Raw genomic sequence first — 15,597 nt, 5'->3', positions numbered from 1 at the left:
CATGGACAATCATTCAATTTGCCTTGACTGACTGCTACCCGGAACAAAAACAATTTGCAGTGGATTTCTTCAGTAACATTTAAAAATAATTCTATTTTAACATGCTTAACTATAATAAAAATAATGAAAGTAAATTATTTCTAATTTATGCAACTTAAACTATATCCCATTCAAACCCACAAATATACACAAACCCACACACTCAATCATGATTAAGACAGACAAAATTTACACACAACACATATGTGTGGAAAAAGGACAAAAACAGGTAAATAGAATTCTGAAGACCAAAAGTCCAGACCAAAAGACAAATTATTTTTCTCTCTCAATCCTTTTGAGATTTGTAATTATACAACATGGTTGTCTGTTTGGTAATTGTTGTCCTTACAATTTAATGGCTAATAGGGTGAACCTAGGTCTTTTCTTGAATAAATTCTTTCTTTTAATTTTTCTTGGGTTTCTGGTCTTTCTTCCCAAAATAGGTAGGGAGGGGAGTGCGGAGGGGCTGTTGTCTGTCTGCAGATTCTGGATGTTTTGCATTCTTTGCTGCTCTTGGCACTCATAGTTGTTTTAATACAGTGCCAATACTCTGCAGCTCAACCAATCAGAAGGCTGTCGCCAAGCAGAATTTCCTTAACTTGAAAGATTCTTGGTTCCATTTGAATTCTTTCACTTTTTGCTTCCTAAAAACAGTATTGTATTGCACGAGATAACAAGGTGTAGAGCTGGATGAACACCCAGGCCAAGCAGCATCAGAGGAGCAGGAAGGCTGACGTTTCGGGCCTAGACCCTTCTTCAGAAATCTTCAGAAATGTATTGCACAACTTAACCAATTGGAACACTTGATTTTCACATTGCAAAACTTTCCAGTTATAGCACTCCAACTTCCATTTCAGTTTATAATTTCAAAAAATGAAAAATCAGTGCTGTCTTACATTAGCTACACAAGACTAAACATTTATACATTGAAAATGAACATAGTCAGTGGCACAATTGTGGAGCTTTCTTAAAAATCACCATCTACAAACTTAATTACAGGGATGCCATCTCCAAGATTGTCCCAATAGTTATTTGAAACTGTGCCTATCGGTGCCAAGAACCTGTAGTCATTTCTCTCTTTTGTTATTGGTAAAGTGCTCAGAAGGCATTCGTTAGCCATTTTCAGTGTCTCAAGGCCAAGACAGAAAAGGTGAAAAAGACAGTTAAGTAGTGTATAGTTTAGTTAATCCCAAGCTTGGGGTTTAATACTGAAGATTTCAGGAGAAAAGCAAACCTGAAAGGTAAAAATTTTCAGAATTTTGAAGCTTGCGCTTTTGTAGGAGACCAAGAAATGAACCTTAATTTCAATATGTTCAGTAGAAAAAAATTGGTAAAGTGTATCAACGGAGAACAGAACTTTTTGTTTTCTGTCTGGGCTGCTTTTGAATCTGCATTCAACAGGCAGTCCCCAATTTATGAACATCTGTCCTAACGAAGAAAATCTGATACAGGGCTGTCACAGGATCATACAGTACAGAAGAAGCCCTTTGGCCCATCAAGTCAGTACCACCACAGATACTGAAGATGTATTAATATTAATTTTAAAGACCCAACATTCAAACATTTGTTCGTACTTACACAAGGTTTTTCACATTTTGCTGTATAGTGTTCCAGCTTGCATATAATTTGACTTACAAACATACTCAAAATTGGAGCCCATTTGTAACCTGGAGATAGTCTGCTAATCCATTGCACAATCTAGTCTCTCTACCAATGCTTTAAAATGCATCTGTGACCCTCAATGAGAAAGCGTCTATTGTCAGCAAGAACTATGGTAACTTTACCTTTGAGGGCCCTTTGGTGCAGTTGGCAGTGTTCAGATCTCTGGACCCAGAGACCTGGATTCAAGTCCCACCTGGTCTGAGGTGTGCAATATCATCTCTGAACAAGTTGATTAGAAAATATCTTTAAGATACATCCCTTCTGAGTACACTGTCACATATCTGTTTTGCCTTCCTGTCTTTTAGGCTAGTGGAGTTTCACTTGTTAATATACTGCACGAGGAAGCAGCAGACATATTTAGGAATGTGACCAGTGATGAATTAGTATTACGAATTGAGAGACAGGTAAGGGACAATTCAAGAAAATTGAAATAATTCTGTTAGATTTTTGTGATAAAGGCAGCTGGTGAAACTGTTGTTGGGTTAAAACAGTAACAACCATAGCACACCTGAACAGAGGAAGGAGCAGGCTCTTCACAAGAAGGCAAATAAACGCCATACGACCCCACTGAAGGAAAGCACGGTAAACACAAATAAATTCCCTGCTAGGACAAGGGAAATGGGCCCTGAACGCACTGGTCAACCATGGCAATAGATCAATTGAGTACATTTAGGTTCATTAAATTCCATGCAAGCAACACTTGTGGCACTTCCACCAAAATGTCAAATTCTGCAAAAAGATTTTAAAAATTGTACAATTGTAATTTATACGTTTATTTATGCAATTTTAGTAAGAATATGCTGGATGTCTTTTTTAGAGGCACTTTCATAAGGAAAATGCATCAAGGCAGATTTTGGAATATTTCGACTTTGCTTTCCTTGAGCCCTCAGTTTTTGTACATAAGCAAAGCATGTTCATTGCCTTCAAAGCAACAGGGCAACATATAACATTCCTAAAATATTCCAAAAGCAAAAGTCATGGATATTTCAAAGGGATGAAGAAGACTTTTATTTATCAATGAATGACGTTTTTTTGTATTCAATAATATCTCTTTTTCTTGGACACTGAATTCATGCCATTTTTCCTCAATGGAGACTGAGGCAGGTGATGCATTCTTTACACAGATGTTAGGAATAAGGAGCTTTGTGATAGCAATCTGATGAACTTATGTATGCCTCTCAGTGTGAAATGTTTTCCCTCAGCTCATCCGTTTTCCTCAATACTTAAAGTTCATATGATATTAATAATTGATTGTTTGCAGAGCTGGAGCCAAACCTAGTGTTTATCATCTGGGCTGCAAACAGCATTGTGAAATTTTGAGAGACATACCTGAATGTGAAGCTAGAAAAAAAATCCTTTTCGTGAATCCAGTTAGTTGACTGGGACCCCTTCCAATCAGCATCATTATCAAACCAATGAACCCCCACCCCAAAAAAAACTGTCACCACTCCTGTTTCCTGAGAATTCCCCAACCCATTTAACAATTGTCCCCTTTCATTGCTCTAGCTGAGGGTCACCATGGTACCAGCAATGGCCTGAATCCTGTTGTGTTAGCCTGTGTGCTCTCAGAAACCCTCAATATCAAGAATGCCTCAGTCTTCACCATTTAGGTGTGCTGAAATATCTTGCTCGCTGTACCTCAAACAGCACATGCTAATAAATTGCGTGATAAAGATATATTTAACAGCATTTTAAGTTAGGTTTTGGATTTTGAGTTAGTAACATGGATTTTCTGTGTGACTGAAATTGATAATTAATTTAATTTCTGTAACCATTGTAATTTATTTTAAAAGTTTGTGAGGGCTGCTTTGGCAGTCTAATGGGTTCTTGTTACTTTAGGATGTTTTACAACATCGTAAAGTAGACCATTGTGTTTTAGTATCTTTTGGAAATTTTTAGACAGTTTATTTTAAGCTTAAGGAAAACACCAGTAGCTTAGAAGAAGAAATTTTTGTTTCAGTTTTACTTTGTGTTGGAGCAATTCTGAGAAGTCCTTAAATGGAGTGGGTTTTGTAGAGCATTGCTCCTGATAAGGGGAGAATATAATGAAATTGATTACCATGGACTAAGGAGTTAGTACCAAACTATCCAGTTGAGTTAGACCCCTCAAGAGGTTACTTGAAGCAGGGTATGTTTAACCTCAGCTGTATGATAGCTTCAGGAAAAAGCTAGCAGAGGTTTCAGCCTAGAAGTTAAAGTCCTAATGATCTTTAATCAATCAAGGTGTTAAAGAAAGGGATTTTGGTGTGAGCAGTGTACATTTGGACTTTTGGGGACTGTATGAAGGATTTGCTTTCCTTTGCAATTGGTAAACGAGTGTTTTAGGATTAATGGAACTATAGTTTAACTGTTATATAAGACTTTTGAATGTGTTATAAGCAAATAGATTCTACTTATTCGATTTTATCTTCATTTATTTTGCTTAATTAAGCTTCTATTTCATTGTTAAAACAAAATCTGCAATTTTGTGTGCTTCTGTTTTAGGGAGAGACCGCCTAATTATAACCAAAACAAGAAATGATTAATCAAACCAGATTTCAGTCTGAGATCTGACTTGTCCAGTAGTAGCATCAGATGGAGTCATAATTCATATGGTGTTTTTCAGGTTGGATATGAGTTTGGCAATGAGATGTGCTCAACAGCTGAATGGAAACCATCACAACTCTGGCAGGTTATTTGCATATCTTCCCCTGGGATATTAAACCAATGTGATGGAGATTTTATTGTGCAGTTTTGTCTTCTCAATGACAACTTGCATTTAAACAGTGTATTTAATGTACTAAAATGTCTCAAAGTGCTTCACAATAACATTATAAAACAAAATATTAAAACAAATCACATAAAGTAGGTATAAGCACAAGTTGGTCAATGAGGTAGTTTTTAAGGAGTGCCTTGAAGAAAATCAGGTCAGAGGGAGGGAATTCCAGAGAGTCATATCTACCTGCAATATTTTTAAAACAAAAAATGCAGAAACTGCAGTGCAGACTGTATTGCAGAAGCAAATAAACTTTAAAAAAAAGAGAAAATGATGGAAGTCCTATAATTAGGTAATCCTCACCTGTAGTCAGGACTGGTGAGCACAATTTTTAAAATTTTCTGACCAAACTACAGTTGAGCTCTGAGGGAATTCATTTTGAATTTACCATAACGAGTAGATTTTATTGCTTTCTGAGACACTGATCCATCCAGCCAACACAAAATACTTCATGTTTTGCATATTTAAAAAAATGTAATCCTCTTACACACTCTGGATAATAACACAAGATCATTGGTATTGAAAAATTGTACATGTGCATGCAGATCATAATGATTATGGGGAGATGATTAAATTACAAGCACCAATTGCATGAATTTGCGTATTCCCTTAAAAAGAGTATATTGAGGGATATAAGACAGTGAGAGCAATTGGAAGGAAAAAAAAAGAAATAATTCAGTTTGCTCAGCAAATCCAGGTCAAGTAGACCAAAGTGTCAGAGAAATCTGGAATTCTCTCCCCCGAATGATTGTGCCTTGTGACTGAGATAACTGACATCATAGATTTTTTATCAGTTAAGAATATTGGAGGATGAAGTTGAGGTACAGATAGCCACAGTACAATTGAATGGCCTACTGCTGTTGAGATATTGAGTCTTCAGAGAAAACTGGATGCAAACTGTACTGCATATTCTAGAAAGACGCACTTGTGTAAAACTCTCAACAGGATTAGGGAAGTCTTGTTTCAATTGTAAAGAAGTTTGGTTAGACAGTACCTGGAGTACTGCCTGCAGTTTTGGCTGCCTTACTCTTAAAAAAGACATTGCCATAGAAGAACTGCAGTGAAAGTTTGCCAGACTTATTCCTGGAATGATGGGACTGTCCTATGAAGACAGTATGAGAAAACTGGGCCTGTATTCTCTAGAGTTTTGAAGAATGAGAGGTGATCTCATTGAAACTTACAAAATATTTATAGGGATAGACAGGGTTTTGCAGGTAAGATGTTTACCCTGGTTGGAGAGTCTGGAATCAGGTGCACAATTTAGGTGATTTTTTTTTCACTTAAGGTTGTGAATCTATTGAATTCTCTATCCCAAAGGGCTGTGGAAGCTCAGTCTTTGTATTTAAAGTAGAAGTTGGTAGATTTCTGATTATCAATGGCATAAAGGACTACGGCGATAATGTGGGTAAAAGGCATTGAAGTGTTCAATCAGCTGTGATCATATTAAATAGAGGAGCAGATATGATGGGCTGAATGGCCCACTTCAGACTCTAAGTTCCTAAAAGAGATGAGAAATTCCCATGAAGAGAAGTTAAATCCGGGAGCAGTAACATATAATCAGTTTTTTACTAAATTGACAAGTTTATTCTGATATAAAGTTCTACAGTTGCTGATTGCCATATTAAAGCTTCAGGGCTGAGTGAGGGGGGAGCTTTCACAGCTGTTTGGTGATTGTGCAACTTTTGGCTGTTTAACATTTTAATGTTGAGGTTCATAACAACAAAGTTGGGTGTAGAATATTTGTACTCGTGCTGAAGGTAAATTTCAGTCCTTTCATGTTTAATCCTGAATATTTGAGAGGCTGAATGGCCCACGCTTGCTCCTTGTTCTTTATTGCTGAACTCTCTCAAACTGCCTGCTATGGATTTCAAAATACTGCAGTTGCTGGAATTCTGGAAAACAAACAGAAAAGGCTGGAAGAATCCAGTATGTCTAACAACATCCACAGAGAGAGAGAAACAGTTAACCTTACTTCAGAACCGAAGGCATAAAGAAATATTAAGAGGCTTTCAGCAAGTGAAAGGTTCAGTTGGGGTGATGGCGGTGGAGGGGAGAACAGAAAGGAAGTTTTCAGTATGTTGAAAAATTGGAATGGTTAACTGACAAGATTTCATTCGACAAAATGTGAGTGGTAAAGACTGTAAAGAACCAAAAGGTTTGCCCTGTGTGGTGTGAATAATGAACAGCTGTGGGTGAGAGCAAAACCATAATAAAACTACATCGGGTAGCACAGAGTTTAAAGTCTAAAATCATTAAACTCAGTGTTAAGTCCAGAAGTCTCTAAAGTACCTAATCAAAAGAGGTGTTCTTCCTTATGTTTGCATTGATGTTCACTGGAACAGTGCAGAAGGCCATGGAAAGAGATGTCCAAGTGAGAAGAAAGTGGAGAATTAAAATGCAAGCAACCAGAAGCTCTGGGTAGTGTCTGCAGGTTTAGCTGAGATTTCTTGTGGCTTTTAATTTTAATTCTCCACCTTGCTGTCACACGAACACCACCATCCTTGGCCAGCTGCACTCTTCCATTGAAGTTCAACCCAACTCCAGGAACACCTCAGCTGACAATTTGTTATTTTACAGCCTTCTTAACTTAACATTAAGTTCAGCATTGTCAGACAGTAAACTCTATTCCCAACATTTTATTTTGTTTTCAGGCAGGTATTTGTTACTCTACTTTTAGACCCACTCTGCCTTCTTTACCATAATCTCTCCCACACTCCACTAAGTCACCAACCTTCCCTTTTGTTCTTCCTTCCCCCTCCCTCGTTTCACTTGATTACACCATATTAATATTTCTATTTCCATCCAGTTCTGAAGGAAGATGCCTGACCTAAAACATTAACTCTGTTTTTCTCTCCACAGTGATTGCCAGGCCTGCTGAGTACTTTCCTTGCTGTAATCAGCTAACACCAGCGAAACTCATAATCTGCTTGTTCTGTCTGGCTAAATCTCACATTGATAGTGCTGTTACCACAGCTAAGTCATTGTGAGGGTCAACAATGACATGACACCAATTTAAGGTGAATGGCAAAAGAACTAAAGATGACATGATAAGTTTTTTTTTGCAGTGTATGGTTAGGATCCAGATTGCTCTGCCTGAGGATGTTGCAGAGGCGATTTAATCATTGATTTTAAAAGGGAATTTGATCATTATTTTGTGGGAGAAGGCAGGCAAATAGCACTAGCTGAGATGGGCCGAATAGCGTCTTCTGTCCTGTTACTGTTCTCCAATTCTGAATTGAACCACTTAAAGCCAAATTTCTCTCCAGATGCCCAAGGTGCAGTGTCAACCTCAATATAGCAGGTACTATCACCTGCTCTATGGCACTAGTGGCAAGTAATAAGTTTCCTACCCAAGGTTAACAGTAATTAATCACTTACAAAAGCTGCATAGCACCATAAGAGAAGTTGAAGCTGAAACAGAGCCAAGAACGATGCTCAAGTAGCAACATAAGCCCAGTTCCGTGTGCTGTGGATGTAGGACTGGGGATAAGTGACTGAGTGAATAGTAGCCTTCACTGACTGACCAATGTGCTCGACCACAATTCCCTGATACAGTTGTATTAAGACAACTGAACCCATTTGATATCCTGCAAATTTCTGTTTTTATCTATCTGTTGTACAATTTGCTACCTGACTATTGGAGGCGTAAATCCCAAGGTCTATAAATCCTACATCTAATTTCTTTTGCAACAAATCACTTCTGATTTCTTATTCATTACTATTTAGTTCCAATTTATGCATGTAATAACATGAAGCATTGTTTTTCACAGAGTCCCTAACTTTCTGTTTTTATTTATGGCAGACCACTGCAGTCAAGAAACCTCGAAAATGGCATCACCATTCAAGAACATTTAACACTGGCAAACTGCCATGGATCTTTCTAGCAACTTCTATAGTGACCGTAGTTGTTGTGGTGGGGGCACTGAAACTGTCAACAATAAAGAAATGAAATAAATTGCCAATTATTTATGTAATAACCTGTATAATTGCCAGTATCTTTATTCTTTTGATGAAGCACAATTCAAAGGCCACGTTAAGTTGAGCATAAAAGTAATGTGGTACCAAAACACAAATTCTGGTCACCAGTTGAAAAAGGAAGATTATCACTCAGTGAAAACTGTTTCAGAACTGATGCAGTGCTGCACCCCTGAAAGTGCAATCCTTGCCTATTGGTACTTCCAGCATTTAATGATTAATTTCTATTTAAGAAATTCTTTATTTGCACTGTGTAAACCTATTGTCTGATGTAACTCAGGGCAGCAAAACAGCACCAAATTGCAGGCAGCTGAGATCTGGAGTGAAAGGCAGAACTGTTACACTAGAAAACAATATCCCCAATTAAAATACAAGATTCATTCAGCTTTAGGTATTGGAAGATTTGGAAGATACTGGAAGTCTTTCTATTGTGGCATTAAAATAATATAAAATAGACAATGTTGTGAAAATTAATGGCAGTTTTAAAGCAAAGGTAGGACTTTTATAACCAAGTGTTGGGGTGAGGGTACCAGACCCAGGTTCAAAAATTGGACCTCCTCTTGATCAATTTACTCTACATGCGTCCATATTCCGCCGATAACTGCTTGGTCTCTCGACGATCACACTGCTCTTCCGTTGGCCTGGCGCTTGGTGTCGCTGCGAGTCGCAATCGTGCTCTTCTCCGGTGAGTCGGGTTTCCGTTATCACTACCTCGTGTCGTGGTGCCCCCGTGCGGCGTGGAGATTTCACTTTCAGTCACCACCACCCGCTATATCACTGAACTCTCCTGCCGTAGCGCCTCCGGGCGGTATGGAGGTTTGAACTTCCACGATCATTATCACCACCAGTGATATCGGTAACTCCTCCTGCTATGCCGCCCCCGGGCGAGAAGCCGTTTCCACCTTTTTGTCCGCCGACCATGGGGACGAGCGGAGTTCGGATGTGGTAGAGGAGCTGGCGCGCCGTTGCTGGTGGACCGGCGGTTGGCGGCGGAGACGGCGTCCTCTCGTCGCCTGGCGGAGGAGGAGGAGGAGAGGAAGAAACAAGAAAGCGGCGGGAGAGTAAAGGGGAAGCCCAGCCTGCGCCGGCCGCCGGCCCCCGGCCCGGTGAAGAATGGCCAACGAGTTAGTGATCCTCAACGTGTACGACATGGTGAGTGAGTGAAGGTGGGGGCCGACTTTCTTTTTAACCTTCAGTGTGCTCGGAATTTCACTCGGTCACTAACCTCAGCTTGGTGTTTGTGTGTGCAGTCTCTACTTAACAATAAACATTTGGTAAACTGCCTCAACGTATGTGTGGCATTACTGCTAATATAACCTCAATAAATATAGGACCCCAAAAAGTGAGGCAGATCACAAAAAAAATTAGCTGAAAACCCACTCCAACTCCTGTATTTGTTCGTACAAATGGTACACTTCTGTGTATATACAGATTTACATCCAAACACATACACGTAATAATTGTATTTTGCGACCTAAGGTCTTTAATCTGCCTTAACTGAAGTAAATCCAGTTCAGTTAGTATCTTATTTCAGGTTTTGTTTAATCTGTAATTTAAAAGTTAAACTCCTATCTCCTTGAAACAGCTTTTCCTTGCAACTTGTACATTGCTTCGTTGTTGTTTGATGACTTGTTCGAATAAAGGCATAACCTCGCCTTCCTTTAAACGAGCTGTGGTTTATGTGGTTAAAATAATTGTGGATGTCCCGACTGAAGTGGAAACTTTGAATCTAAAAACCCGGCCCAAAGCTGAATAGTATTTTCCACTAAAATTTAAATTGTTTCTTTAAATTATTAGGGACAGCGTATTCATTTGTTTCATTTATCAACCATGAGGAAATCTGGTCACACCATTTTGTGTTTGAGATCGTTTTAGTTTTTGTTGAATAAATCGAATCAGATGCTCTTAAAGTTTGAAGCTCACCCTTTGCAAATTTTATCGAACAAAGCACAAATAATCTATTTTTCTTTCTACTCCTGTGGGAGTCCGAATGTGTGTACAGTTGCATAACACTATCATATCCATTTTGTTAACGTGTAAAACGGTGGAGAAAAACCACATAAGACTGAAGCCTCCACCCCCAGTGACTCTTGAATGAGAGCGCTTCAATTATTTTACAATGCTTGAATCAATCGGATCACTTTGGTGTTATGACATGTGTCCTGCCTTGTTGCAACCCCCACCCCCAAAATTTTACCAGTTAAACATGGGGAATGACTGCCAGTGTTCAGCCTGTACTTGAAAATAACATAATCCCACTTTTGCTACGCACAGTGAGTGGACAAACTAATTTTCCACAAAGGCTAGCATCAGTTTTAACAGTCAATATTGATTGAATTATAAGCATCATTTTATCATTAATGTTTAGTGGGATTGTTCATTACCAAAGGGAAGGTGTCAGGGGTGTGACTTAGAAGAATTTAGTCACCTAATTTACCTTTTAGTAATTCTCATGTGGGCAGCTAGGTAAGAGCTGTATCGAACAAGGAATGTTATGTTCAAGTTCCCATTGTGGTCTAGTTAGAGGTAAGAGCCTCTGTAATTGAAGGTAATTGAAGGTAATTGCTAATGTTTTGAGCCACAATAGAATGGATTTGCATACTGTACCAACCTCAGGTAGCAGATTTTCTCTTCTTGCACTCGAACAGAAGAACAGCTTGCATTTATGCCGTTTTTCCACCATCACTGCATGTCTCAATTTGCTTTGCAGCTTATGGAGTACTTTTTTGAAAGAACTGTAGTCACTCTTGTAATGCATGAAATGTGGCAGCCATGCTATGTACAACAGGTTCCCACAGAAACCAATGTGACGAAGACCAGATAATCTGCTTTGTGAAAACCAAAAGAACTGCAGATACTGTAAATCGGGAACAAAAACAGAAATTGCTGGAAAAGCTCAGCAGGTCAGGCAGCATCTGTGAAGAAAAATCAGAGTTAACGTTTCGGATCCGGTGATCCTTCTGTTTTGTGATGTTGAGTGAGAGATAAATATTGGCAGGACACCCTGTTCATCACAGTAGTGCCATGAGTTCTTTCATATCCATCCCTGGAGGCAGATGGAGCCTCAATTTAACATCTCACCTGCGATGTTAAGCCTGGAGTGGACTTGAATCGGAAACCTTGTGACTCAACTGAGAGTGCTACCAACTGAACCACAACTGACACCACAAAGGAATTCAGTTGGTACACCAGTTGAGTATTTTGCATCTTAGAGCAGTGAAAGCTAAAATATCACTTGTATAGAACTATGTACTAGAAGGGGAGGCAAAGGCCTAGTGGTGTTATCGCTGGACTGTTAATCCAGAGACCCAGATAACATCCTAGGGACCTGTGTTCAAATCCTGCCACGGCAGGTGGTGGAATCTGAATTCAATAAAATACCTGGAATTAAGAATCTAATGATGACCACGAGCCCGTTGTCAATTGTTGTAAAAACCCATCTGGTTCACTAATGCCTTTAAGGAAAGAAACTGCCATCCTTACCTGGTCTGGCCTACATGTGACTCCAGATCCACAGCAATGTGGTTGACTCTGAACTGCCCTCTGGGTAATTAGGGATGGGTGATAAATGCTGCTGAGGCAGTGACACCCTCATTCCATTAATGAATAAAGAAAAAAAGTGCAAAATAAATAAGGTGGCATTCTTGCTTCTTCACAAGGTGGTTATTCTTTGCTTCAGAGCATAGCATCACTGGACACAAACAGAATTGGCAGCGTTTGTTGGTGATTGCAAGCAGACCCAGCAATGAGATTGACAGCCGAAATGGTGAGCTTGTGCTGTGATTTGAGAAAGGTAGAGATGCAGAAGATCACAGACATGGAGCTTAGTTAAAGCTAAGTCCTTAATTTTATGAGCAAATATTAGTTTTGAGTCACGGCTAACTTCAGAATCCATCTTACCTTTACTTACGCGGGCCTCTGTAAGATTAAGTAGCGTATATTCCAGTCTAGTGTACAAATGTATTGGGATAATATTGAATTCTGTAACCATGGAGTAAAAAGCAGTATTAGTGTAGTCCTATATATTAAAGTTTGTGCAGCAAAATTAAAACTAAAACTATTTTTAACAAATTTAATGGTGCGTATTTTTGCTGCACATGTTCCTGCAAATCAAATGATCATATTATACTTGAGTACCAACCATTCATTATCAAGTATTTGTTCGCCTTAAAATTTTGATTGTTTTAGCCTTGGAGTCACTTATTTAGTCTGTTAGAAAATTATTTAACGGTGGAGCTGTGTTTTGAATGCATGAAAAATCCATCTTTAATCATCATTAATATTATGCACTCAAAATTAGCTGCATAATTCCCTGTCATTCACATTAGGGTAACGTACGTTCAGGTGGTGTAGACCTCTTGTTCCACTGGGTATGACCTGTGGTTTTTTGACTGAATTCAGAACACGGCCAGTTGTATCATATTGCAGTTATTGTGCAGCGTGATTATTGTACATGTTACCTGAGTGAAACTCTACAGATTTCTACTTAAAGCACTTTGGTTAGATTCTGATCCTGCAGCATTTACATCACAGGTAATTTTTTAAAAAAATTCAGACTAGTTCTGGTAAGTTTGTGTTGTTTCTGAGCTTGATGATGGCCTGTACCCCATGTGGCCGTGGATTAGAAGGCTGCATGTTTGACCTCTTTGTGTGTGTTGAGTTAATTTACCTTACTGGCATGAGATAAGTAATTCCCAGTCTCCACCCGTATTAGTGTCATACAGCATGGAAACAGATCCTTCAGCCCGACTCATCCACGCAAACCAGCTTTCCTAAACTGACCCAGCCCTATTTGCCTGCATTTAGCCCATAGCCCTTTAAACCTTACCTGTCCAAATGTCTTTTAAATGTAATTGTAATCATCTCTACTATTATTTCTGGCAGCTCGATCCATAAATGCATCACCCTCTGTGAAAACGTTGCCCCTCAGGTCCCTTGTAAATCTTTCCCTTCTCGCCTTAAGCTATGCCCCTTAGTTTTGGACTCTCCTATCTTGGAGAAAAAGACCTTGGCTATTCACCTTATTTACACCCCTCATGATTTTGTAAACCTCCATAAGGTCACCCCTCAGCCTCCTACACTCTAGGGAGGAAAAAGTCCCAGCCTTTCCTTGTAGCTCAAACCCTTCAGTTTCGGTAACATCTTTGTAAATCTTTTTTGCGCCCTTTCCGGTTTAATAACATCCTTCCTACAGCAGGACGACCAAAATTGTACACCATACTCCAAATGTGTCTTTACCAATTTCTTGTACAGCAGCAACATATTGCCCCAATCCCTATACTCAGTAGTCTGACCGATGATGGCAAGCATGCCAAACGCTGCCTTCACCACCCTGTCCAGCTGTGACACCACTTTCAAGGAACTTTGTACCTACACCCCTAGATCTCTCTGTTTGACAACACTCCCCAGGGCTCTACCATTAACTATGTAAGTCCTGCCCTTGTTTGTCCAAGCAAAATGCAAATTAAACTCCATCTGCCATTCCTCGACCCACTGACTCAGTTGATGAAAATCACGTTGTATTCTTAGATAATCTTCTTCAACTGGCAGATGGATATCTGTGATTGTTTAAAGACAGTATAATCTTATTTTTCTGTGTTCTTGATTATGGATAGAAATGGGAAAAGGGCTGCTTTTAAAAACAGAGAATTGTGCAAGGATTATTGCACATTTTTAAAACCTGGTGAGCAACACTCGTTGCAAGTGTTGTTTGCACTGTTGTTTGTTCAAACAGTGGATGAAGTTTAGTTGCCAGTCATTCATGCAAACAAGGGAAAGTACCTGAATAGGGAAAATTGAGGAACAACAAATCCTGACATATCAAAAGGATCGTCTCTGAACGCTGTGGTCTGGAATAACTGAGCCACTACCTGGGTGCTACCAGGGTCTAAAGCACAGGCAAATTAGGGAATTTTGCATACTTTGATAAGACCTTTAACCTTTGTGATGACTCCGGGAAGAGCAGGGTTGATTTCCCAGTGAGGCATAACAGTGGAGGTTGAGAGATCTGGACGGAGTTGAGTTTTAATACCCTCCCAATTATTGAGTGATCTGTGGAGATTCCTAATGCTCAGAATGATGACCACTTGGACACTGCCAGAGTTTATGTGCTATGGTTAGGTTAACGTTTTCTTAAGGAGTGAAGAAAAATGGGAAAAAGAACTGGAGGGAGAAAGTGATATTTGAACAAATTATTTGTTACTTTTTTTAGTGTGTAATAAATTTTGTCATGGATGATTTGGCAACCATGCTGACTGTCTCTCAATCCGGAACTAGAAAATCTACAAGCAAGTCAGTTGTGCTTGCTTAGTCTGGAAGCTAATCTGGATGGCTACCCTGCACCACTATTTCAGATCAATTGCCCTTCTTGTTCTAGTTGCTTCTAACCATGGTCTAAAAGACACAATTCCTTTGTTGACCTTCTCAGTGCTTCCTGTACCTGCAGTTGGTCACCTGACAAAGGGCCTGTGCTCCAAAAGCTTGTGATTTCAAATAAACCTGGTGACGTGTGACTTGTGACTTCATCCTTACTAAGGGAAAGCTTGATCACACTGCCCTCCGCTCTGACATTCATAAACATTACATGAATTCCCCTCTTTATTGACCAGTAGTCTGCTCTTGGGTATGTAGAGGTAATTTGCATTTCGAAAGGTCTAAACCAGATAGAAAATATACAGTAAATGGCAGAACCCTAAAGATGGACAGAGGGATCTGGGTGTACAGGTACACAGGTCACTGAAAGTGGCAACACAAGTGGAGAAGGTAGTCAACAAGACATGCGGCATTCTTGCCTTCATTGGCCGGGGCATTGAGTTTAGAAATTGGCAGGTAATGTTGCAGCTTTATAGAACCTTAGTTAGGCTGCGTTTGGACTATTGTGTTCAATTCTGGTCATCATATTACCAGAAAGACGTGGTGGCTTTGGAGACGGAACATAAAAGATTTACCAGGATGTTGCCTGGTATGGAGGGCATTAGCTATGAGGAGAGATTGGAGAAACTTGGGTTGTTCTCTCTGGAACAACAGAGGTTGAGGGGCGACCTGATAAAGGTCTACAAGATTATGAAAAGCATGGACAGAGTGGACATTCAGAAGCTTTTTCCCAGGGTAGACGAATCAGTTACCAGGGACCATAGGTTTAAGGTGCAAGGGGCAAGGTTTAAAGG

General features: G+C 39.5%; 2 protein-coding genes across 5 annotated transcripts in view; both read left to right on the top strand.

Annotated features, from left to right (window-relative positions):
* The window catches only part of arv1 (ARV1 homolog, fatty acid homeostasis modulator), a 36,185-nt gene extending 27,779 nt beyond the window's left edge, over nt 1–8,406 (top strand). For 2 of the 4 annotated variants that reach the window (XM_048600719.1, XM_048600717.1), the window contains 3 exons: nt 2,007–2,105; nt 4,307–4,372; nt 8,259–8,406. In XM_048600719.1, coding sequence (XP_048456676.1) covers nt 2,007–2,105; nt 4,307–4,372; nt 8,259–8,405 — 312 coding nt within the window. In that variant the 3' untranslated portion in view covers nt 8,406. Of the gene's footprint in view, nt 1–2,006; nt 2,106–4,185; nt 4,373–8,258 lie in introns of those variants that run through there. The other 2 variants (XM_048600718.1, XM_048600720.1) reach the window with 2 other exon arrangements.
* A 907-nt stretch (nt 8,407–9,313) lies between these two features.
* The window catches only part of desi2 (desumoylating isopeptidase 2), a 44,975-nt gene continuing 38,691 nt past the window's right edge, over nt 9,314–15,597 (top strand). Inside the window, exon 1 of the mRNA XM_020537295.2 lies at nt 9,314–9,583. Coding sequence (XP_020392884.1) covers nt 9,545–9,583 — 39 coding nt within the window. The 5' untranslated portion in view covers nt 9,314–9,544. The remainder of the gene's footprint in view (nt 9,584–15,597) is intronic.

The sequence above is a fragment of the Rhincodon typus genome, chromosome 9 (assembly GCF_021869965.1).
Source record: "Rhincodon typus isolate 14 chromosome 9, sRhiTyp1.1, whole genome shotgun sequence".
Lineage (NCBI taxonomy): Eukaryota > Metazoa > Chordata > Chondrichthyes > Orectolobiformes > Rhincodontidae > Rhincodon > Rhincodon typus.
This window is presented reverse-complemented; position numbering and strand designations above follow the sequence as displayed.